Genomic DNA, 24,418 nt, shown 5'->3' on the forward strand with positions numbered 1-24,418 from the left:
AGCATACTAAACAGCTTCAACTGCACTTACTTCCATGGGGGAAGGGGGAGAAAAGAAAGGCACGTAGAGTTAGAGTTTGGGGAGATGATAGTCAAATATGTTAAACACAGGAAGAGGGAGATATAAAAAGCAAATACAAACAAACAAAACCCTCCCTCCCTATGGTAATAAACACACACACATACACAACTCTGAAGAGTAATCTTTTCATCTAAGAAATTTTACATGGCCCTGAGATGTAGGGAAAAAAAAACAAACCATCACTGCACTGTACAGTCTATTTAAAATAAGAATCAAATGCAGTTCCTTATATATGTATTTTTTTGATTCCTGACTTGACATCTCCCTCTTCTGTTTTCAAGATCCTCCTATTACTACATAAAGCTGTGTGATCTAGAATAGCAAGGTATGTGATCTAGAATAAGAAGCACAGGGGTGGAAAGCAGGGATCTTTGTATTGTAACCTCAGCCAGATCATCTATTTACCAAACACCATCAAACAAAAATACTAACTTTAGTTGTTCTTAAGACAACAATAAAAATACTGTCAGACAGAGCGTAACAGCAAGATAAGATTTAACCTCTGAATATAGCCTAATATTGCAACAGAGAAGGTGAATACTGTGGAAAGCTGCACATCTGCACTCCCGCTGCCTGTAGTCAGTGATAGGAACTGGACTCTTGACGTGGAAGGCGAGGGAAGGAAGAAAACTTGAGACAATATTTTTCTTCTCCTAATTTGTTAAAGAAGTGTCAAAACTAAATAGTCTTGTGTTCAGAAATAACTCCACTGATAACTGTAACTCACAGAGGGGATAGTCTAGACTGCTGCAAATGTTAAGGCATGTATGATATCATCTTCTGCCTCCACACACCCCACCCCCCCTTTTTTTTTTTCAAGTTAACATTGTAGAAACGATGCTCAGAGGTGAATCCAAATTCTTCAGATCCATATATAATATCTGTTTGGAGTTGTCCTTTTTTGGCGTTTGGGGGTGGAGGGGAAGAAGGTGGTGGTGGGACTTGTAAAAATTAATTTTACCTTTAGTGTTTCATATATCTAAATTAACTTCAGAGAGAAAAGGTTACGTTTAAAGTCTGAAATTAGGCATCTGTTGAGACTGTAATTAATTATCTTATTTGATGATTTCTTGAAATAGAGACCGTAGACTTAACAAATAAGATCTGGAGGAAACATGCAGTCCTCCTTGGCTTGCGTACCTGTGTCACTTCCAGATCCAGTTGATAACGCTGGCATGATTTAGTCTGCAGAGTATCACACAGGAACGTCAGACTAGGGCTCTGCAGCCAGAAGGCAGAAGTTAATTTCAGTTTAACTGCTTGCAGCCAAGTTGTCTTTGAAGATTTATGCTATCCCCCAGTTTCTCCTAGAAAGAACAGAAACAGAATTTTGCAATTAAGAATGCTGTTTTGAGACTCTTAAATCAAAACCTTATTTTGTGATAATGATTGGATTTGGTTAGCTGCAGTTATTTACAAAGTGCTTTGCATTTATTTATGATTGTTAAGATTTTTCCCCAAGTGAAAAAAGTTTTGCTTTCTTCAGTCTAGCCTATAATCCCATTCTGCTGTAAAAATAATTAACACATTTCTCTCATGTTAATTATACTCTAACTCTAGTGTGTCAGGTATTTTGGAAATATAGTGTTATTTTAATAAAACAGTTAATAATATAAATCACTCACATTTTGCTACTACTTATCCCAGAAAAAAATTTTCTGCTTACTAGCATGGTAATTTATTCAGAGTTTCTACTTAACCTCCTTTCAATTGTTTTCAGTTCATTTAGGATCTGACATGCAATTTGTATCTGTAATCTGGAAATATAATCCAAATTTTAACTGAAGTTGTAAAAAGCAGGACTGGTGCAAAGACTTTTCAAAGGTAAACAGCAGTTTTGATTCACAGAGCTGACGGAACCATTATCATGCAGAGAGATCCTTTTAAATCCTGACTACTCTGTGATTGTGTGATTCTGTGATTTTTTTCTGTAATTCGTTACTACAAAGCCAGGTTTTTTTAAGACATATTTATTAATAATTGCATAGGCCCACTGATACTAAATTTTGGGTCTCTCTTTTAACCAGTTCTTGAGGAAAATTCAGAGCAAATGTAACAAAATTAAAAAACAATTTCAAATATAAGTGAAAGTATTTAGATTCAAGCACATTAAAACATGAAACTGGAACACAAACTTGTGAAAAGAAATTCAGAGTTAAGACTGGAAATGTTTACTAATAGCAGGGCAGAGGCTGGTGTGTTTACAGGGAGAAGGAAGGGAGAGGGGGAAGTAGAGGTTACCAGAAAACAAGGGTTTTCTCCAGATTTCAGTACACCAAAAGGATCCTTGAAGAAAGAAAGTAGCAGAGTTCTGATTTAGCATAAGAAAATAAACAAACAGAAGAGCATTTTGCTGCTGGTGGTTTGTTTTTTGTTGGTTTGTTGGGTTTTTTTCAACACATTCATATTAATCAGAATGACTTTTGAAGTCATCTTGGCTCTGAAAGTGCATATTTTGGACACATTTGTTCTTGGCAACAGTCTTGTGGAAGAGTAATATACAGGTGCTGTAAACACCGTATGCTGTTCAAAATTTGTTTTTCACAAAAAAAAAACCTAACCAAACAAAAAACAAAAACCCAAACCCCACATTGCTAAAAGTATTGCAACATATTAAGGGCCATCCACAAGATTTTGTTTAGTAAGTTTTAAATCAATTGTTAGATACAAGCTAGTTGTTAATTCATCCCTAGGCATAAGCCTATAGTTTAAATAGTCTGGCAACTTTTTAAAGTTGAGTGTTTTTTTTTTTCTTCTCCTAAGCATTTACCCAAAGAAAGATTCAGCATGTCAGCTTTCAAACTCCAGTAAATCTGGTTTTCTGTTTTGGTTGTTTTTTTTTTTTTAAGGCGGTAAGTACTGCACAAGTTACAGCCCCGGATAACTTCTATGATGAAAAGGGCTGAATAAAACTTAAAAACCTATCTATTAAGATTGTTTTAGGGTTTTGGAGGTTTTTCAGTTACAGAAGTTTGTGGTGAAGAAAAAAAGTAACTTCTTACTTAAAAAACGTCAGCTTCCAAATAAATATATTTACATTCATCAAATCAGCACAAAGTCCCTTAGCTTAAAATTTAAAATAGAGATAAGGAAATTAAGAATTTCAGAGTTTTCACATCTTATAATGACAATGTTGTAAAACATCTATATGTAAAGCTAGCCAGGGTGCAGTTTAAAAAAATGAAAAAAAAAAAAAAAAAGACATCATAGCCAAGGACACACTGTACCAATTAAGAGGAAACATATTCACTTTGCATTAATTCTTCTTGTTTTCTTTTTAACACATACAAGTACCATAAAGGAGAAGTCATGTTCTAAGCTCACTTACAGTCCCCAGCGTGAGCACACCACTATAGCCATACAAAGGGTGGAGGCATTTTTAGTTTTCACGCATATAAGAAACCAGTTAAAACAAAACAATTTACTATTAATGGGACATCTTTGATTTTTATGCAACTTAAAGTACTTTCATCGATTAAAAAAAACCAAAACACACACATGCAAAGCATTCTCGTTATACCTGCATTATTATTAATCAGAAATTCAGGTTCCTTGAAAAAGTTCATTGCGAAACGTAGTCTTGTAATCTACATACACATCATGTATTTTAACTCAATCATTTTCCTTATTTTTCTTTATTTCACAGTAAGTCATTCAATATAAAAAAAAAATCAAGCTCCTTATTATTTAAGAAACATATACGGCATAAAGTTATTCCCCCCAGATCCTAAATATATATTAATGAAAAATAAATGACCTGATGAAATCCTTACCAGTAAAATGCTTAATATTTTGCTGGAATGGAACAGGGACTTTTTTTTTTTTTTCTAACTTGCAAATTAAGCTACATTTTTGCAGTGATGATGTTATTTTCTTTGGCTCGCTTTATTTAAAATGCTTTGGAAGTTTTTGCCGGAGCCCAGCCATAGGCATTGCTGACTGCTGTATGGAATCGATTTGCCGCAACACAGAAATACCAGCTGTTACAGTATGTCCTGAGAGGGATTACCGAATATTCTTAAATTGAAGTTCAATCCATCTTTCCATAAAAATTAGAAGCCAACGCCAGGAACGTAACAGCAGTATCAAGTGCACCTGAGGCATTTACAATACCCAGCAGGACTGTTACAACCAGCCTTTAAAAAGGGCTTATTTTTGAAATTTCATTATTCCAGTTGTACCTTGCTTCTATATATCACACTGTATCGGGTTTTGCTGGCACCCGCCGTGTGGAAACAGCGGCGGACGTGCGGCCCCGCGATACGCGCCGAGCCCCGGCGGGCCCCGAGCGCCGCCGCGCCGCGCCTGCCCCCTAGCGGCCACGGGGCCCGCAGCGCCCACCGGCCCGGCGGCGGCGGCACCGCGCCTCGGCCCGGCTACGCCAAGTACTTCGACTCCCAGTTATTTAAACTTAAAAATTAATCATTGGTGAAAGGGGAATAACAGGTTACCAAGTTTTAACCGTTTCCGCCGGTTCCTCGCGTGATGAGAGACATTTGTATTTCTAGGGCTTTCCCGTCAAAGGACCAATATAAAAACCCAAACCAAGCAACCAGCCCCCAAGCTGTCTGTAGAAGGCCCAGGAATGTTTCCGTGCCCACCTTTTGATAACCCCTGCACGCTACACAAACACAGTCATCAAGCCAGCCACTGTGCTAGTTAGCTTCACCGCCAGGTTCATCAAGGTGACGTATGTTATCATGGTGCCAGATCCCCCCGTTACAAATAGCCAGGAGCAGGGCAGAAGTCTCCTGGGAACAACTGCCAAAGCTGCAAAATCCTAGAATTACAGCTCTCCAAGGGAACCATTTTCCTGCATATCCCACAAATGAGAGAGGCCCCTTACCAAGGGATGCGGGGATAAATCTTATTCCCAGTCACCCATGTTGTCAGTTGTGGACTAGTAACGATGGACAGAGGCAGTCAGGTAAAACAAGAGGGTGGGAGGCAGCTGAAGAGTGCCAAGAAGAACAGCATTCCAAGTAATTTTAGCTATAGTAGCTTCTTTCTAGCATCCTCTGTTGCTTTTGAATGGAAGTGACTTCATTAGTCATGCAAGCGTTTTATTTCAGTCAAGTTCATTTTTCTACAAAAGATGAGGTAGGAAAGCTGATTCAAATTTGTCTTTATGGCAAGCACCATGCATTTGGAGACAGCACACATGGATTCTTGGTTCTACCTTTGACTCCCCATCCAAACCTCAATAAAACTGCACAACATTTATTTCTGAAAGGTTATTTTACAAGTTACTTAGTATTTTTGGCACTTTAATGAATACAAATTGATTTTCTTCATATTTAAAAAGCAGGCTGAAGACTTCCGACTGATTTAAAACGAGTAAAAACATTAAAAGTATGAACCTATCAACGTTACAAATCGTGGGGGGGACGGGGGGACGACACACGACGCAACATGACAACCAACAACATGTAAACCCAGGTTGTTAATTCAAGAAAACATTCAACCTGTTTTTCTAAAGGATGCTAGAGTTATGAAGATTGTAACCTTGATTTCCACAACTAAACGGGCATGCCTGCAAATGGTATTTGAACTACCAGATAGAGATTTCATGTGGAGACAGGAAATTTGACAGCCATTCAGTCTTGTATTCATCACGGGGCCTCAAGTAATTGAATGATTAGGGACACGAACACAAGTCTCCAAAACCTAGTCAGCACAGGAAATTGCCAAAGGAGGTTTTCTAGACTGGGAGAAGCAAAAGTGTTTTGGTAGATGAAATCTGAATTTAAAATGGCAGTCTACTCTTTTGGAAGTTGTAATGTAATGAGATCTTATTGAATCCTTAAACTTCCTGAGGAAGTTCCCACCTCCTCAATCACAGGGTCTCCGACAGGCTACTGGAACCTCCTTGCGGCTCCTGACTGGCTTCCAAAGCTGGTCAGCCACCCCTACAGGCTGTACATGCACGTTGTCAACGGGAACCTTCAAAAAAATCTTGAGCTGGAATTACTGCGTAGAGGAGACAAGGTGCACAAACATGATGGGACTTCAAAGGCTCTGCAGAAGCAGGCAGCTACGTCTGACTCATTTGGCTGTGGGTATAATGGAAATGAAAAGAATGGCAAAAAACAGCAAAACACTCTGGGTGGGTATAGAGTCCAATAAAAAAATAAAAAAAAAAAAAGGAATATCTATGGCAACTACCACATGTTAGTAACTAATACACCAACATAGAGAACACGGACTCTCCCAAATTGAAATCAAAAGCAGCTGCCTTCACTAACTTTCTCCTGGTCTTGCCATCATATCAATCTTCAGGCATCAGAAGAATTTAAGGCTTCTGCATATTTTTTCTGTATAATGTTCTATCAGTGTTACCCATTTTGTTTAACTTACACCACAGTTGTTCTAACACACACAGGTTGTTAGAAACAACCTCACTTCATTAAAAGGCTTTGAGAATAACAGATGAGAATTTAGACACTTTTAGTCATCCATTGATAATGTATAAGCACTTGACATATAAATTTACACATTTGCGGGGACATTTTTAACAAATATACAGTTTGGAAAACCCATAGCTCTGTATCTTGTAGGGTGCCTTGTACCTCCATGGCTCAAATTTAACTGTGAAGACCCAATGCATCAGAAAAGACATCTCTCTAGTTTCTACTTACCAGAATTTTTTTATAAATCGACAAAAAAGGTTATCTAAATGATAAAACTAACAACTAGCAATAAAACAAGAGAGTATTGAAGAAGCCAAGTACTGACAAACAAAACCACGGTGGTTACTAATCTCAGTGTTCACTCGTCTGGGGTGGTTATGTCCGAGAGTGCTCAGGTCTCACTACAATGAGAAGTTTGATCAACACCAGAACAAAGCAAGGCTGATTTCCAGTGGCCTTCCTGACTGCTGTGCCTAGGCTACATGTTTGGGCCTTCATAATTCCATTCTCTTCCTCTTCAAGGATTAGCTCCCACCAAACCCTTCCCTCACTGGATCATTAAGAGAAGACACACAACTCCAATCACTACCTGCCCACCCATTTCCAAAAACATGCCAGAAACTCATATATTGAGATCTTTTCTCTTCTGTCATGTTTGACTGCATTTGTTCAAAAAGCTCAGAAGACAGGCAGGAGAGGGAAAAAGTCAGCACAAGCATAAGATTTGCTTCCTTCAGAACTTCAGCAATAACTCCTCTTGAAGAGCTAATCCTGTGTCAACTGGAAAAATCTCACTTCTGTAGACACTCCAATAGCAACACTGAAATTGATACCCTAATTTTCTTCTTCCAGACTGTTTTCCCCCCATGATATTCCTTCACCCAGATGGGGACCACAACACAAAACCTGTTTATCTACATAACACCTTTATCTGAACCCTCTTTAAATACAACTGTAAAGCACATTATTTCAATGAGTCAATCTAATGTAGAACAAAAAAATCAAACAAAACATGGGATTTACTAAAATATAAAATATCTTTTAGGCAATACAGATTTAATTCATATATTAATTGTGATCTATTGTACATTAAAAGTTTTAGACAGATCCTTGCTGCCTTAAAACATAACTGTGCTACAAATGAAATACGTTCAGTAAGCAGCAATATTGCAACAGCAGCAAGATGGAGTGCAACCTGCACCTTCCCTGTCTTTAACACAAAAATCCCTACATGAGCTCTGTCCGGACTCAGATTTTAAATGTCAGTGTTGGAACTGAGCACATTCCTTTAAATGCACGAAAACATTCTTTTACATACATTGCTAAAACTACCAGTTTAATTTAAAACAGCATCACTGTAGTTGATGTCAGATACCCTTAGATCCAATTTTCTGCAAGTAAAATGTACCAACTGACAGAATAATATTAGTTTAATAAACCAGTTTAATAAAGCTATTCATTAAAATGTGACATAAACTATGTCACAGATCAAAGGTTGCTCTTTTGGTTTGAGTTACTGGTTGGGGCACATTTTTAACACTTTTCCCCTAGCTGCAAACCATTCTTTTTCTTGGAAAATTCCTGTCAGCAGGTACCACAGCCTCTCCATTAATTACCTGCACAAATAGTTTTGTCCTGGCATCGTTTCTTGACAGTCTGTTTGAAAAATTTAACTAAGCACAGTAAATAATAAACCTTACTGGCCCCCCAAAGTACTGGAAAAAATCGACAACTTTAACATTTTCTATAAGTGAGAAAGTACAGCAAAACCTGCTGCAATGAGTCATCTGATAACCTCAGTGCTTCCTAACAATTACACATACTTTGACCAAAGGGCTCTACAACTCTAATTTTAGGAATATACTCCTTATTTTAATAGTATTATAATGCAGTTTGATCCCACATCTACAAAAGCAGATGGAAAATCTCTGATATAAATAAAACCAGGATTAAGGCCATGCTTAATAAAATAGTAAATATTTAATTGATGTATTTAAATAGTGTGGCCAAGTATTTGTGCCAACAATGTAATTTACTTCATAGCGCTGTGGCTCAACAAAAAATGCATGCATCAACTGAGGTCATCCTCAGAAATATATATATTCAAATACTGTTATTTCGAAGTCAAAACATCCCCTACAATGTTATTTTTTCAACTCAAAATTTTGTACCCCTCTAGAGCCAAATAAGGGACAGGTATTTTACAATGCTTCCGTATTTTATTACGGAAGCTTTGACCATCCCTTCTCTTCCAGATTAACTAATCTTCTGCACACTTCTCCTTTGTTCAGCATAATGTTCCATAATCCACTTCTGTCAAAATATGATTTATTTTTTAGATAGAGAAGATGGATAAAGGGAAGAGACAAATGAATGACTAATTTAAAAAATATGTATTTTTTTTCTGAGAGCAAAAGCAGAATAAACCCCACTTTAATATGAGCAATCTGAGAAGTATATGCCTTTTTAGGCCAATTTTGGAAAAATTTTTGATTCATTAAGTGGTAATTTATTAGTTTCATCTTGAGTGTAAGTAACAAAAAACTTCCTTATGTGTACACATGCACAGTAAAAACAAAGTACCACATATGGACAGAGAGCTAGTTAGAGAAAATATGTGTGTTTGATATCCAGAAGTTTACAAGCTCTTTGAGCCAAATTTCTTTGGGATGCTAAGCTTGTGGAAGAAAACACAGGTGAAGCTGAATAGCCAGGCAATGACACATTCCAGAGCCTCTGCACTGCTGGTACATCAAGAACACCAGACACTCTTTGCAGCCTTCTGTTCCTCCATGGAAGCTCCCTGTGGCCGTTCGTTCTTCACCTGTCAGTTCTGCAATTCCATCTAACTCCCAAATGCCACTGCAAAGCTCTCCTCCATCACACCCTTCCCTCCTCCTCTTCGGCAAGCTCTGGGAGCGCCACCGCATTGACCCCATGGTGTGATCTGTCACCCAGGACACACTTCCTTCTGGTTTTATTTTAGTTATCTTCATTTACTCCATTTCCCTTTTTCTAGGAGCGAAGCCCCCACCTCTCAGACCTTACTGTCCCAATTCCACCTTGCAGTTTCTTGCTTCACATCATATCCATCTTACCCCTTCCCTGGGTGACACTGCTATGTACTCACTGTTCTTGTCATGAATTCATGATCCTCCACTAACATAACTTTTACCCCCTCTTTACAAACATCCCCACCTCCTGATACTTTGCTTTTACTTTCCTTACAGTTTTCACTTTTTCCTGTTTCCATTTCCACTCCTGTCCCGCCACTGCCCCAGCCCTAATGTCCCTCTCTATTTTTCAGACTATTACTTTCCAAACCTAGATTGACTTCCCAAATCTATTGACCAGCAAGTCCCTGCTTTACAGCCCTCCAAATATCTCTTTTAAAGTTCCTCCCTTTCTTCTAGAACATGGATTAGACTAGTTCACACAGGCAAGAAACTTTGTTCATGACACATGCAAGCAACTGCAGATAGGAACAGATCAAATGTGGAGATTTTTCTGTCCGCAGCTCTGCACCATCTCCAGGCTGGAACCACCCTCAGAGCAGGACTTTCCCTGTGTTCCGAGTTACATACAATCAACACTCAGTAACATCTGGAATACTCCCTAAAAATTTTGGAACCAATTATACATATACTTTCCAAAGTTATACATTGTAATTCAGAAGAGATACAGTTTGAGTTAATCTTTATTACAATAATTTACGCTTGATTTATCCTATGAGTAAAGTCGCCCTGCACTTTTTAGTTATGTACAAATTTAATTAGCAAAAAATAGATCAATTGGAATTAATTGTAAGTTGTCTTGCCAACCTATATAGCTTAAGTTACATTCCCACTGCAATCAGAGTACTAGCCTCTGAGATTCAATTCATATTTTCAACTTTAAAAGCCACTTAATTAAAATCTGAGATACTGATGGATGAAGAAGAGTAGGACTCAAAGCAAAGAGAAAACCGTATGTCAAATTCACACTGCAGTCAAGACAAGCTCTCAGATTTCACTTCATTTGGCCAAAAAAACCCATATTCAATCTCTATGAAGAAAATAACTTAAAATTATAAAAGGTCAATAAACACAAATGGTAACAGAACTGCACTTGGCAGTGTTACATACATGAAGAACTTTTTCTGTTTTTCTTGTTCAACTCGCAGCTTAATACATTACTTTATGTCTTAATGTATACCAGGAAAACACAGGATATGCAAAGAGTCCAAGTTAATGTTGCTGTTGGAAACCTAATGTTTGCATTTCCTGGATTTTGCAATTTTAACTAGGTGAACAATACTGCATTGATTCTATTTTGGCATTTGCTACAAATACCAAAGAATTTTTTCTTATTTTGCCTGAAACTGTATAAATCAGAGCTAAACAGTTTGATAGTGAACCTCTGTTGTTGGGTTTTTATTCATAATGGCCTCTCCAACTTATGTATCTTGCACTTTATTAGGTAATGACAAAGGCGATGCTATACAAATCAGTAAGCATACCTGCTCCAGAAAATGTAGTTAAATAAAAGCACAGAAACATTTAAAAAATCTGGTGCTTTGAAAATAAAATATTGTGAACACATAAATTTTGATAAAGCAATGGAAAAATATGCTACAGTAAAAGTGTTTCTTTGAAATGGTGCCACTGCAGAATCCCTAATAGCACTAGAGCAGTTAAAACAGGAATGTGCGCTGTTTCTATACATGTCATATATTCCCTTATGCTCCTATGAGAGGGTGTAACCAGAAGCAGTTCAATCCTCCCTCTGAATTCAAAAGCTAAAATACCTAGGAATTCTGAAAAATAGATGGATGGCAGGTAACTGAGTGCAGCTACTTGAGGAACCACATGTATTGTACAAAAATTATACCCATTGCACAATAACTGGTCTCTTCATGTATATATTGATGTGTGTTCCTTGCATTAGTATCCTTGAGAAGGTGAGTAACTGAATGGTGGCCAGGGCTCATCTGGGACTTTTGGCTGCTATTTTGACAGGTGATTTAAAGGCACAACACTGATAGAGGTCAGTTCAATATTTATGTTTTATCATCCTACATTCTCAGAACTAAGAAATTAATTAGTCTTTTGTGGGTTTTTTGTTTGTGGGAGTTTTATGGGGGTTTTTGGTCGTTCTGTTTTGGTTTGGTTTCTGTTGTGGGTTTTTTTGTTTGTTTGTTTTGGGTTTTTTTTAACAGCTGAGGTAAGAGATCTGTCCTCAATGCCACCTTTTCCAGCCAGGCGCCTACCTTTGGGAATGATGTTGCATGTAAGACTCATGAAAGTATCGTGTAGATACTTAAATTTCATAGGCCATGAAATTTAAGTATCTACAGATGTATATAACATTTCTCTGACGATTTGCAACACTGAAGAGGCTATGAAAGGAGAATGAGTAAACACAAACAGCAAGGAAGCCTCCTCTCTCCCATCACTCCACAGATGGATGGGAGGGGAGGAAAGGGGTCGCAATACGTACATCAACTGTAAAACCCTTTCATCATTCTTAAAAGACCCCACTTCTCCTCCTTTCTAGATGTATGATGATTTATAGGGCTTTGTACCAAGTGGCCATAAAGGACTCGCATTACTACTAAAAGTTGTGAAAAGCTCAGGTGGGACTTAAACGAAGAGATCATACTGGAATTGCAACTTACACCTACATTAACCATTGCTGTCGTGACCGTGCCGGCAATACCACACTGACAGAGAGGACATCTGCTGTCCATGACGGTACAGAGCAAGGCTATAGAAACATAAATATTGTACTCACAGCAGAATCCAACTGGGCATCTGAGAGCTGAAAAAAATTTTACCATGATTGCCAAGATACCAGAAAAACATTTATGCAGGTAAGTATTCAATATAAGATTGGGTTTTTTTTAGTGGGATGAATTGAGAACCTTCCCAAGAACTTTCAATTCAAAGCGCTGGAAGCCAGAAGAGGGAGCTCCTGCCCTTCTCGAATAAGTCATGGTCAGATCTCGTCTTTAGTAATAAGAAAGCAGCCCTTCAACTCATGCCACACACAGGTCTGCATCTGGCTGCTTAAAGAGCAAATATACAGGAAGAATCTAATACGAAACCTTAAGATATATAATGCTTTACTTCTACATGACTGATACACATAAACCCCAGTTAAAATTAGTTTTATTTCCCCGCCTCAAAAGTGATCATTTTCACATTATCTAACCGTAACGCTGAAATAATTGTCTGCAAACTATTTAGTAAGAGCTATAAAAAAAAAAAATTGACACAATAGGTATGAAGCCCCACTAAAAATTACCTAACAGTGACGAGGTATTCTTCCTATCTTTCTTTGACTAAGTTGAACATGTACCTTGTCTAGAATTACAAGAAATAAGGAACTGGAATTTGGTAATTTTAAGCAAGTTAGGAAACTTGAGAAGTGCTAATTAAAACAATTATTTGCAACTTATTGCTGCAGTTGTATTTCATCAATCTTTTTATGAAGGTGGTGTTTTTCAAAACATCTCAAAGAATAGTTATTATTAAAGCACTTTTCTGCTTTTCTAATGAAAGATAAATTACAAATATTTCACAGATTTTGTGGTCTGATTCCTTACTATAAAGGCAGTATCTACCCAAAAATAAAAGCAGGCCACAAAAAAGTCAAAGGAGACAAAACACAAGTTTTTATAGCATGCTTTATCAGAACACACATTCCTTATACCAGATTCACCACTGTGATACCAGCTGCATTTTCTAGGTTGAGGGAAAAATTCATGAAATAAAATGGACTGGATATTTAAAAGATCGCACTACAGTGAATTCCTTCTCTTTAAAGTACACATACATAACAAATTGCCTGGTTCACAACCTGTATCCTGGAGATAACTTGTCTGTCTCTTTCAGTGAAAATGTCCATGACAGCCAGCCTTACTTTTTTCTGTAGCAGTCTAGTAAAGAAGGTTCAGGAAATTTTTTTTCCTATCGAAAGAAGTTAACATGTGAAAACTTCTCACTAGAAAGCATATGCCAGTTTGAAGAGGAAAGGTGTCTAAGATGTAAGATGCAATCTGTGGTGAATATCAGAAATCACCTATTTCCATCTTCCAGCGGTTTGAATTCTAGATAAGCACTCCAGTTTCCACCTCATATACCTTCCTGCTATTTTGATGAAGATTCTTGGCCTTCCAGGTTCTCAGACCAGTGCTTTGGACCTTGATCTATGGTTTCATCTTCCCCATGGTAAAAGTGACAACATCCTGGGTTTCCTCCCAAAGCATAAGCAGTAAACTTCTTCCACTCCTTACTGATGTCTGTGTTAGCATTTCTCACACAACTCTCAGCTTTATCAGAAATATAAAACTTAGCATCATTATACTCCAGCAATTAATTCGCCATCTGGTCTATGTAAATTCTAATTTGACGATCTTAATATCCTTGAACTCATGCTCTCAGCTTAAAAACAGAATTGATATACAGCAGAATCTACTCATCAATGATAAAGTCTAATAGTCTGTTCTATAAAATCTGTAAATTTGGTCTCATGATAGAGAAAGACAATGATCAGAATTTCCCCGCTGCATCTGCTATAACCTTCAACTAGGGTGGTGAAGGAGGAGAGAAAGAAAAGCCATAAAAGATAAAAAGCAGGTCAAAAGTAGCAGTAGTATTTGCTGCCAAATTTCACATCACTGTCAGCTTTTACAGCACAGCAATGTAATTATGTAGTCTACATTTCATGCAGTTTCATAACTATCCTCTCTCACTCATCAGTTGGCTTCAGCTTTGTGGAAAATATTAGAGTACAACTATTTTTCATGATATATTATCTGCCAAAATATCACTGTCACAGCTCATTTCAGGTATGGCAGTATGATTAAAGCATACTAAGAGAGTTTTGACATCAAAGTTAATTTTCACAAATACTGTAATTATTACTTTTAACATTATGAACTGGTTTAAACAAACATTAGGACCTAGAAGTTAATTCCCTGAAAGTTATTAAGTGGATACCAGAAGATATTTCATTATGTTGCCCACCAGTTTGAAACAAAACAAAATACCACCTTTCAACTAAAAGTAATATAGCCATCATCAGCAAGGGAGTGGGGAGGAAATGGAAGTACAAAAGCACGTAAGCACTGTGGAAGAGTTTTTCAGTGCACTCTAAAGTCTTGCATCCAACAGTCCAATGGAAAAACCAACCAAACGCAGAGAATACAGTGACAACACATGTCTGGTGGTCTTTGCTGTTCGGCAAATGGACTAATGAGTTTGATTAGTGCTGGTCGGATAAAAGGTTTATGTAGGATTTTTACCAACTAATGTGTGACCAAAACTCTAGAGATTCAAATCAATTTTTGAAAAGGAAATTTCTATTTAAAGCATATTCAAGCATAGGTTAAAAAAAATTATTTCCTTTTTAAGTAATTCAGTTTTGAATACATTGTTACTCAAGACATTCTTGAAGCCCAAGGCTGTACTTCTCCAAAGTCAGCTCCTCTGTCATCAAAGTCTCTGCTAGAATGCCATTGTCTCTACATAGCTGGGAAAGTAAGGTGGCAGAGAGAGGAAGAAAGCAAACTTTTCATACTGTTTTGTAGTATGAAAATGAGCAGGAATAAGAAAGACTCATAACTTCTTATCTTGTATAATCCCAACTTTAAAAAGTTATTACTTTAAGTGCCACATCACACTATTTCAAGCAGAGAGTGTACATGAAAATGAACAGATAAGTGATAATAACCAAATTTTAAAAAAAAAAAAACAAACCAAAACCCAAGGGTTAATCACACATAAAATATATAAGGAAGTATACGTAAACAATCAAACAGCACATTTTGAAGGCCAGCAGAGCTGGTGATTCTATGTTGAATATGTATCATACATGTTGACAAAAAAAAAAAAAAAAAAAAGAGGATGAAAAGAGTTGTTAATCCCCCACCTCTTCTGGCCACATGCAAAACACCTTTGGACCCCCATGAACTACAAACTTACTGGAGAAAAAAAACAAAACCAAAATTCCAACTAGGAGTTCTAGCTTAGAAAGCAACGCAAATAGTTAAGAAAAAAAAAAAAAAAGCAAAACCTTTTTTGTACCAATATGCTCGCATAACACAGAATAACCACACTGGGCATGGCCCAGCCTCTAAACCCCCAGACTCACAGGCAACAGCATCAACAAGGTTTGCAGAATATCTAACTCACTAAACATCTTGTGATAACGCTATCACTTTTCATACAAAATCCATAAAAAGTCTACAGTATGTCAAAGATCAAAGTTATTAGTAATGTCACAGGTGCTTGTACAGTAGTTATCATTGTGAAAATGCACAAGTATTTGAAAAATATACCACTGCTGGACAAGTGGAACCTTAAAAAAGGGGGCAGTGGGGAGTGCCTGTAGAAATATCAAAGCCTGTAGTTTTAAATTTAATCCTGAATAAAAGAACAAAACACAACCAATTAGGCACTCTAAGTTCTTCCAAACTAGTAAAAGCACCAAAACATCCTGTTCAGCTGGGGGGGGTGGGGGTGGGGGGGGGGGTGGGGGTGGGGCGTGCAGAGCAGATGGGTTGAATTTCAGCTAGCCACCACCCTCCTCCCTTTGCTTTTTGAGACCCAAGGAGTTTGACAACCCACCAGCATCAGCTGGTCAGCTTGACTCCTGAAGCCAAATGCCAGTAGTCACCAGTCCAACCACCATCTCTTGTACTTGTCAACACCAAGGAGCAGCCACCGTGCCACACATAACCAGCCACTTATTCAGAGTGGCTTAGCAAGACTCTGAAGGCCAGTGGTGGCTCTTCACCCTCTTCACTGAAAGAAGATAAGCAAGATCTGCCTGTCATAAGCAGCTATGCATTTTTAATTGGTTTTGTCTTACCTTCAACCCCAAACACACCCTTGCCTGTGGGTTTAAGGAAATCTACTAAATGAAGTCTTTATGTGTACAAACGGGAAGAGTATGAACCTAATGGGGTGGGGAATCGTCCTGGCCCTCGCCAAGAGCTAAGGACCTGAAAACAGTGCAAACATGTATGACCAGTAAATTTGCTACCAAGTTTACTTCCAAACTTGCTAAAGACACTGCAATATCCAATAGCCTCACTGTAAAAGCTAGCTTGGAAGTGGACTGTTGCTTCTCCTATAAAAATCCAGCAAGCGCATCTTCAAACAACCTACATTCTCTGTTAGCATTGGAGTTACCCCACATCTAAGCCCATATTTTGCAGTCATAAGTAGTCATTCCCCTTCCTTTCCCACTCCCCCAGATATAACCCATCTTGCTCATTATACAAGAGCAGTCATGCTCACTGAGCATTTGATTTGTTCTCACTGTCTGGCATATTTGCCTTATTTGCTGCAAACCCTACGAACACTGATCTGAAGACAGGATGATCTTTTCCTTCTGCAGTTCCACAACACTTGCTCAATATACCACAAGAACATTATAAAAGTTTACTCTCACTTTAAAAAAATCTAAAAATAAATGCATTTCAGAAAGACACCTGTTATTACAAGTACCTAGTCATGGCCCAAACTGAAAAAAGTAAGAATCTATTAAAATATTCTTACAATATAACTGTCTAAATTTCAAAGCCTAACAATAAAATAAATTAAAATAGGCTCTAATGGTCTGAGTTTTCTGGTGTTTCACACAGGATTAATAACAGCCTTTTTACATATACAGAGAATATTCCCTTGATTTTAAACTACTCAACCAGTTCAATAACTAACCTACAATCCAAGTGACCAAGCAGGAGCTTCAACATAAGAATGCTTGCTTTCATTTTCCTGTAGATAAATGAAAAAGTAAGCATGACAGGAAGATCTCCTTATTCTTTCTCAAAATATAGTAAATTGGATGTATTCCCCTAACTTATCATGAAGATAGATTAGTATTCCACCTTTTTTAAATTAAACTATTTGCATATATACTAGATAAGTGTTCCCACAGGAATGCATACCTGAATTTTATTTGATATATAAAATTATTTATTACATTCTTCATACTTCTGACTTGCTGGCTACTTGCATGGAAATTAAGATCAAAAATATTACATTTAAAATTTAACAGTTTCCCATTATTCTTAGCAGTAAAAATAAAAAAAAAAAATTAATGTTAAGCTACCCAACTGCTTAAATAAATAAATAAGTACAGAAGTACATTGCATAGTTTTGTTAGCAAAAACATAGTGTTAAACTTAACAGGAACAAGCGTCTTCAGAAAAAGCCAAGACATTTGAAAAAAAAAAATAGATTTTACTTGAAAATAGATTTCCAGATTATTACATACACTGTTGTCAAATCTGGTTATGAGAAAACGACTTGATTTAAATCAGAATTCTCTGCACTATACTCCTTTTTTTACAGGTGTCATACATTTTCAAAATATTCATGTAAGGAAGCATCACTGTACTTAATCCCCACGTTCAAAAAGGCAGCACAGATGGGTTTAGGTCAGGACTACCATTTAATCTGTACTGCCCTTTTTAGGATGCTCTCATATTTAAGGGCATTTTAACAAAGGCCTAAATGTGCAACAGCACAGTTACGAGTAACTTAAACCTCTGCTGAACAGAAAGAGAGGACTTTTGCAAGCCAGCTTCCAAAGACTCACACTGGGAACTCAAACTCAAGTATGTCTATCTAGCAGCGTCTCTTGAGAAGTTTTAGATTACCTAGTAACACTAATTAAAGTGTGATTAAAGTCACTAGAACAACTCGGTTGCAGAGACAGGAACACAATGCAATTCTCCATTTCAGTTATCCACAGCCTTAACGATACCTGACCTTCCCTTTCCCACAACCTTTTGCAATAGCTATAAGCCTTACAGCTTTGACAATAACTGAGATTGAGGCATTTGTTCAAAGAGCATATTATGTCATATAGGATCATCAAAACATTTACACATAAAAACCTAAATTAAGCTGTAAGTGCAAATTTTAAAACTGCTCAATTTTAGTGCACCTGACAACAATTTTAATGGTATTCATTGAAATCTGGTTGTGAAGAAATTTTCCCTGCAGTCTTCAGACAAATCTATATATCTTATCGTGAAAAATTATCAACGCCTACATGGTTCATTAGCTGAATGAACCAGAGCTTTCTGAAACATTGCACAAATCTTTGCCACCGCAGCTTACAGTAACTGGCAGCAGCCATTTGCCACCACCTCTGGAGACCAGCAGCAAAACGGCACTACACTTGGGCTGCAGGAAAACCAGCATTACAGACTCTGCTGTATATCCTTAAAGACCTTCTACGCCCATAGATATTTGGCAGGCCACAGATGCAAAACCAGCTTAGCAGAAAGAGTGAAATATGGTGTAATCTGAAACATAAAAAGGCAGAATTTCCTAGCATGCTGCTAAACAATATACAGATATTCCAAAACTTACTTAGTGTAAATCCCTAGGTCTCCACAGCTCTCCTTGCACTGGAAAGGAGAATCTTTCCAAACTGAAGGAGAAATGCAATTTTTTTCTTGTATTTCCATGAGAGAATACACAAATCAACTGAACACCAAAGGGAGATGAAGATTTATATCCAGATTTATGTGCCATAAATATGCCGTCTTATTTGTCAGCCCACAATGTTCTCCCCACTGTCAAGAAACAGCATGTCTTTAAAAGACCGGATCAGAAAAAACAAGTCATGGACAATCAGCAAAAAGAAAGTCACACGTAAAATTACGAAAGGACAAAACAAACCAAGGTGAAACTTGCTGTCTTACTAATCTGCAGGAAGGCACTGGGAGGCTGCCAAATTAGTTAATCTAAATACACAAACAAGTTAATGATGACCTCAGGGAGCAACAGTGGATTTACACATCGAAGGAAACACAATGTAGGGAAACATTGAGAAACTGCATGTATTTCAGAGCTCTATGCTATAATTCCCAAAAGCTTTTTAATTCACCAGATGGAACCATGTAATGAACAGAGAGAAGCTGAGCCTCCCCAAGGAATCCTGTTGCAGTCCCCATTCCCATCACAGGATGGGATGTCACAACAGAAGTTTCAAAGTAGCAAAACTATTAAGCATCCTGGCTATAAATGATTTTGGAATACCCTACCATGCACTTTCTAAGGACCAAAATAGCTTGTGTCCAGAAAGTTCACAATCCAAACAAGACTTTACTTTTATTTTTCAAATTATCAGTGTAATGCAGAGACAAAATCATGACCTGCTCTGAGTTTCCATTCAACCTATAATTTCCATATTTTCGTACCAGACAGCAGAAACCCCAATTCTTTAAAAAGGAAGGTGAGATACCTTGCTCACTCCAGGCTTTAAAGATGCATATGAAAATATTTTGATTCCCAGTCAGGTGTTGATGTTATGTAAAAAAAATTGTCAGCCTCTCTGAGAAGAGTGAAATTATCCATCTTCTGAAAATATTTTCAACCTGCGGGTGGGAAGGCATTACTTCTTAAGTACAGACCACTTTACAACCTAAAGACAGGATCAGACTACTTATATGAATGTAAGACAGAAATCTACAAATCCACCAACAAACAATTCCTAAAATAATTGTATCACATATTGCATTTTTCCTAAGCACACTATTTAAAAATCATTCTGTAAAATCACAGTAAAATAAGAACAAATGTCTTGCCACTTTGCCCTAGAAAAAGATAAAATAAAATATTTTCCAGTTATCAGGAAAAGTGTGACATGAACAGAATCCCTGTATGCCTTTTTGCTGCTACCTTCAACCATGTTTACATTCTCCACTACATTTCTATTTAATTTTGAAGAAACAGTAGAATGGAAGCAGAACTGAACCCAATACTGACTGCTGATTTATTATGAAATGTCTCCCCACCAAAGCAACCCTTCTGCAGAATTAGGAAGTTCAGAATCCAGCTGGGGGGGGGGGGGGGGGGGAAGATTCCTACAAAGCGTTTAAGACAGGCTACTCAATAAGAACTACATTTTCTGTCAGTACAATGTTTTATTGAAGGACAACCTCAAATACCCACAGAAAAAAAAAATACATTTTAACATGCTGAACAATCACCCTTATAAAATAGATCCAAATATTAATTATTTAAAAAGAGTCTCTACTCCCCCTTCTTCCTTCTCGCTGCTATGCCAGGCATTAATATACTCTTTGGCTCGATTTGTGTTTACTACACAGGCATATTCCAGTATTTTGGGGACCATAATTTTGCTTAGTAGCCTAGAAGCACCTGTCCCAACCTTCTGTATTTTGTGTAATTCAGGTAATGACACAACAAGCTTTGCTGTAACACAGTTGATAGAGGCACCACAAAACGTTCTGCTGAGATCTTAAAAGGGTACACCTCACCCAACGATCCCACCAGACTTCTCCACACTTCCTAAGAGTTTTCATTTACGTAATTGTATTTGGCTGTGTAGAGAAACTCAGCTGTCATTCAGGACAAGTTCATTTGTCACAAATCAGTGGCTGTATAATTGGCCTGTAGGAATGAAAATTTGTTATAACGACGCTTAAAATACTTAGCGAGTGTAAGGCACCCACAGTCTGTTTAGGCAGCATGCATTAGCCACCATCAAGTCCGAACTGCAACTAATGAAACAACGATTACTGATCTTCCCTGAGAGCTAGCCTGTCCCAGTTCCCAGCACAGGATGTATACAGTAGGAAGGCTGAGCAAAACCTTGTCACCAGCTTGCATGCTTTACAGCCACCTCTTCAGTTTCACCAGGACAAACTGGAACCCAGGAATAACAGACTCATCCATTCCATGTCAACTGTGGAAATGCTTGATCACAATCCCTTATAATACATCAATGTGATACTTTATGGAAAAGGAGGTTAAGAGAAATAAAAAACCTGAGAAAGTACCTGACTTCTAGTTTAGTATAAAATTATAGATATTTAGAACTTATTTTTAGTCACTGATTTCATGCTTTATCAATGCATGTATCTGCAATGCCACCACTGCTCTGTTTTGCTGCTTTTTGATCCACCTGCGAATAACACGCACAATTTGAAAGTTAGCTTTGTGTCAACATGAAAGAAATCCATTGATAATCTAAAACTGTTTGATGTCTCAAGCCTACTAACCCACATTCTTCCACTGCTAACAAATGCTTGACACCACCTTCCTGCTCTTCAGCCAACTTCACACAGGAGACAAAAATAACTGAGAAAAAACCACAAACCCTTCAATACTTAGCCAGAGTAAAGGTCCATGTAGTACAGAATCCTATCTTCAGGAGAGCCAGGAAAGAGTATCTAATACACACTGAAGATAACACAAGTAAAAATTTCCTCCCTCAGCATCTGCTTGAGTCAAACTGAATCTGGACCATCACCAGTCATACCAATATATTTGTAAAGTTCCTTGTTGAGCCCACTTCTTTGTTTTGACTCTTCACAATATCTTGTGAAGCTAAGTTCTATAACTTACACCAAGTGTAAAGCAGTTTTTAGCATTGTGTTTTATACCCCAAATTCTCAGAAACAGTGAATAAATAATTTCCTGTTAATTTCCTCCACTACTTATAATTAACTTTCATGCCTTCCTTCAAGCACCAATTTTCCAAACAAGAATTAGTCTATTTACTTTTTTCCCCTTCTTCTAATGGGTAAGCCATTTCACATTTCTGATTTTCTTATGTTCCCTCTCTTTTCATTACACCGGCTAAATATCCCAGGAGATTTAGAATTACATCAGTCCCGGAAAATAAGCGAATGTTTAAGCATTCACAGAATTTTGGGGAGAAATAATTTTCCCCAGGATTTTAGAAACAGACTGAGGATTTTTCTGTTTCCTTTCTGTCTGTACAGAATCTCAGGAACTTCCTAGAATTTCAGCAAGTATGTAGGAATCAGAGCCCAACCCCTGCCCATACACAATAACTGGGTCACAAAATCCAACACCCAGCACACTGTATGACTTGCACTGGGTGATGTAATCAGGAGTATGCGTCCCTGTTCCAAGATGCTGCATCTCTTTTGTCTTTCTTGATTAGGGAAAAAGAAATAACCCACAGCCTTACCACCCTACTGCAGAGTTATCCTCCTGGTCTTAATTTCTTTAAGCCAAGCTAGTTTCTTCTCACCCAAACCTTGTAAATGGACCTTTTCTTCATAGTGCAATTCAAAAATACACTTTCACAGTAATACATGTTACAAGAAAACTGTTTGTAAAACATAATGCATACACATATACACAACATTCTTCCATGCTTATTCAACGTAAAAGTGAAACAAAACCATTTACAGCAGGATGAGAGATGGCATAATGGTGCCAAGTGCAGTAACTCCAAAATGGACATGAAAGTAACCACAATCAGAAACACTGTAGTATGAATAATACCATACTTTTATCACAATCTGTTATCAGCTATTTAATAAACATATAATAAAAAAATATTTTTGTTATGTTTAAGCATAGCTGTATTTGTTTTCCCTGGCACATCTGTTGAACACACCAAAGAAAACGTGAGATCCCCACCTGCAGCTTGTGAACACTCCAGAACACAACCAAGATCATTTATTACAAAAAGCTGCCTTTCCAGAATACTTTCTATTCATGGCATAACAAGGAAATGGTTATTTTGAAACAAATTAAGTTTTGACACATGTAACATCTAACTAATTTAAAACCCTAGAGCTACCATTTGGTATTTTCTAAAAGATGTTTCTGCCAGACGATATTTTTCCCTTTTAGGAAAGATGTTAATAAGTTCACACATTAAACCACCACTCTCCATGACATAATAAAGTCCTTCAAATTTCATAACTCCTTAAGTTAGTCATTACAAGTTACACACTACAATCACTTCTTAATTGATCTAGAAATAAATACAATATCGATGAAAGTGCTGTGCAATGCATTTAAGGCAGCAAATATCTAACGGAAAACAGAGAAAAGCAAGAGAGAAAGGATTCAGAATGCTCATTAAAATTAAAAATACCTGCTGTGGTTACTCAACAGAAAGCTGAATACAACTATTTGCTGGAATTAGCAAATTAACTTTTCCTTCTTTTCTCTGAATTATGTTAATATACAGACATCATAATGTAAAAGTCTGCACATGCACTTGCATCTGTTTTTATTTTGTTTTGAACTGGAACGTCTCATATTTGCAAATATCTAGAGAGGCACAGAAATACAACCAACCTCTGCCCTTGTCTAGATGCATCTCCTTTCATCTGTCCTACACACTTAGCTATGTTAAATTTGTGACCAATTCCTATATAAACTGGTATATAAACTAAAAAGAATTAGAGAACCAGCTAATAGTTAATATGACTGTTCAAAAACAAATTAGAAAACTCCTGGTTTTGATTCCTGGGGTTTTTTTGGACTTTATCATAGTTTCTAGTACAATCATACCTTCATGTATTTCCTCTATACCTGACCAACTTCACTATTTGAAAAGAGCAATTTAATTTAGCTTCAGGAGTTGTATTGCTAAAGTAATTGTGTTCTATGTAAGAAAACAGCTTCTTAATCCCTTACCATTTGTAGCTAACACAGCAGCCTATGCCATCAGATCCCTTGACTATGAAAGATTTGAGTTGGACACATGGTAAAAACATTGTGCATTTTGTCAACAGTTTCCAGACAGCTCCTTCAGAATTTTACTGGTCATTAAAATCTAATTTCAGGCAAACAAACTAGATGCTGCCCACCTTTGAAAAGCTAGAAGAGCTTTCAGTGGAACTGCAAAATTAAGGTACATATCTTAAAAGTTAAAGTGCAAAGTTACTTGCAATCCAAAATATCTGCATGCTCTGAGTGCTTAGAAAGCAACCATCCCGCTATCTGACATGATTTTGAGACTTCCATGCAAAACAGATGCTTTGGAAAGATGCAGAGATTTTCCCTCAGCACTCCACTGCAGAACACAAGACCACCGTTAAGTCGGAGTCAAGCTTGCCTTCTGGTTTAAAAACAGTAGCTGCCTTGCCTTCATCGAAGTATTTTTGCATGTAGAAAGGGGGG

The 24,418-nt window shown here is 37.4% G+C and overlaps 1 protein-coding gene across 4 annotated transcripts in view; it reads right to left on the bottom strand.

Moving 5' to 3' along the window:
- The window catches only part of MPP7 (membrane palmitoylated protein 7), a 157,603-nt gene that overhangs the window by 113,368 nt on the left and 19,817 nt on the right, over positions 1 to 24,418 (bottom strand). For all 4 annotated transcript variants that reach the window (XM_040591416.1, XM_040591417.1, XM_040591415.1 and 1 more), the window contains one exon: positions 1,222 to 1,388. In XM_040591416.1, coding sequence (XP_040447350.1) covers positions 1,222 to 1,258 — 37 coding nt within the window. In that variant the 5' untranslated portion in view covers positions 1,259 to 1,388. The remainder of the gene's footprint in view (positions 1 to 1,221; positions 1,389 to 24,418) is intronic.

Source organism: Falco naumanni, chromosome 4 (genome assembly GCF_017639655.2).
Source record: "Falco naumanni isolate bFalNau1 chromosome 4, bFalNau1.pat, whole genome shotgun sequence".
NCBI lineage: Eukaryota > Metazoa > Chordata > Aves > Falconiformes > Falconidae > Falco > Falco naumanni.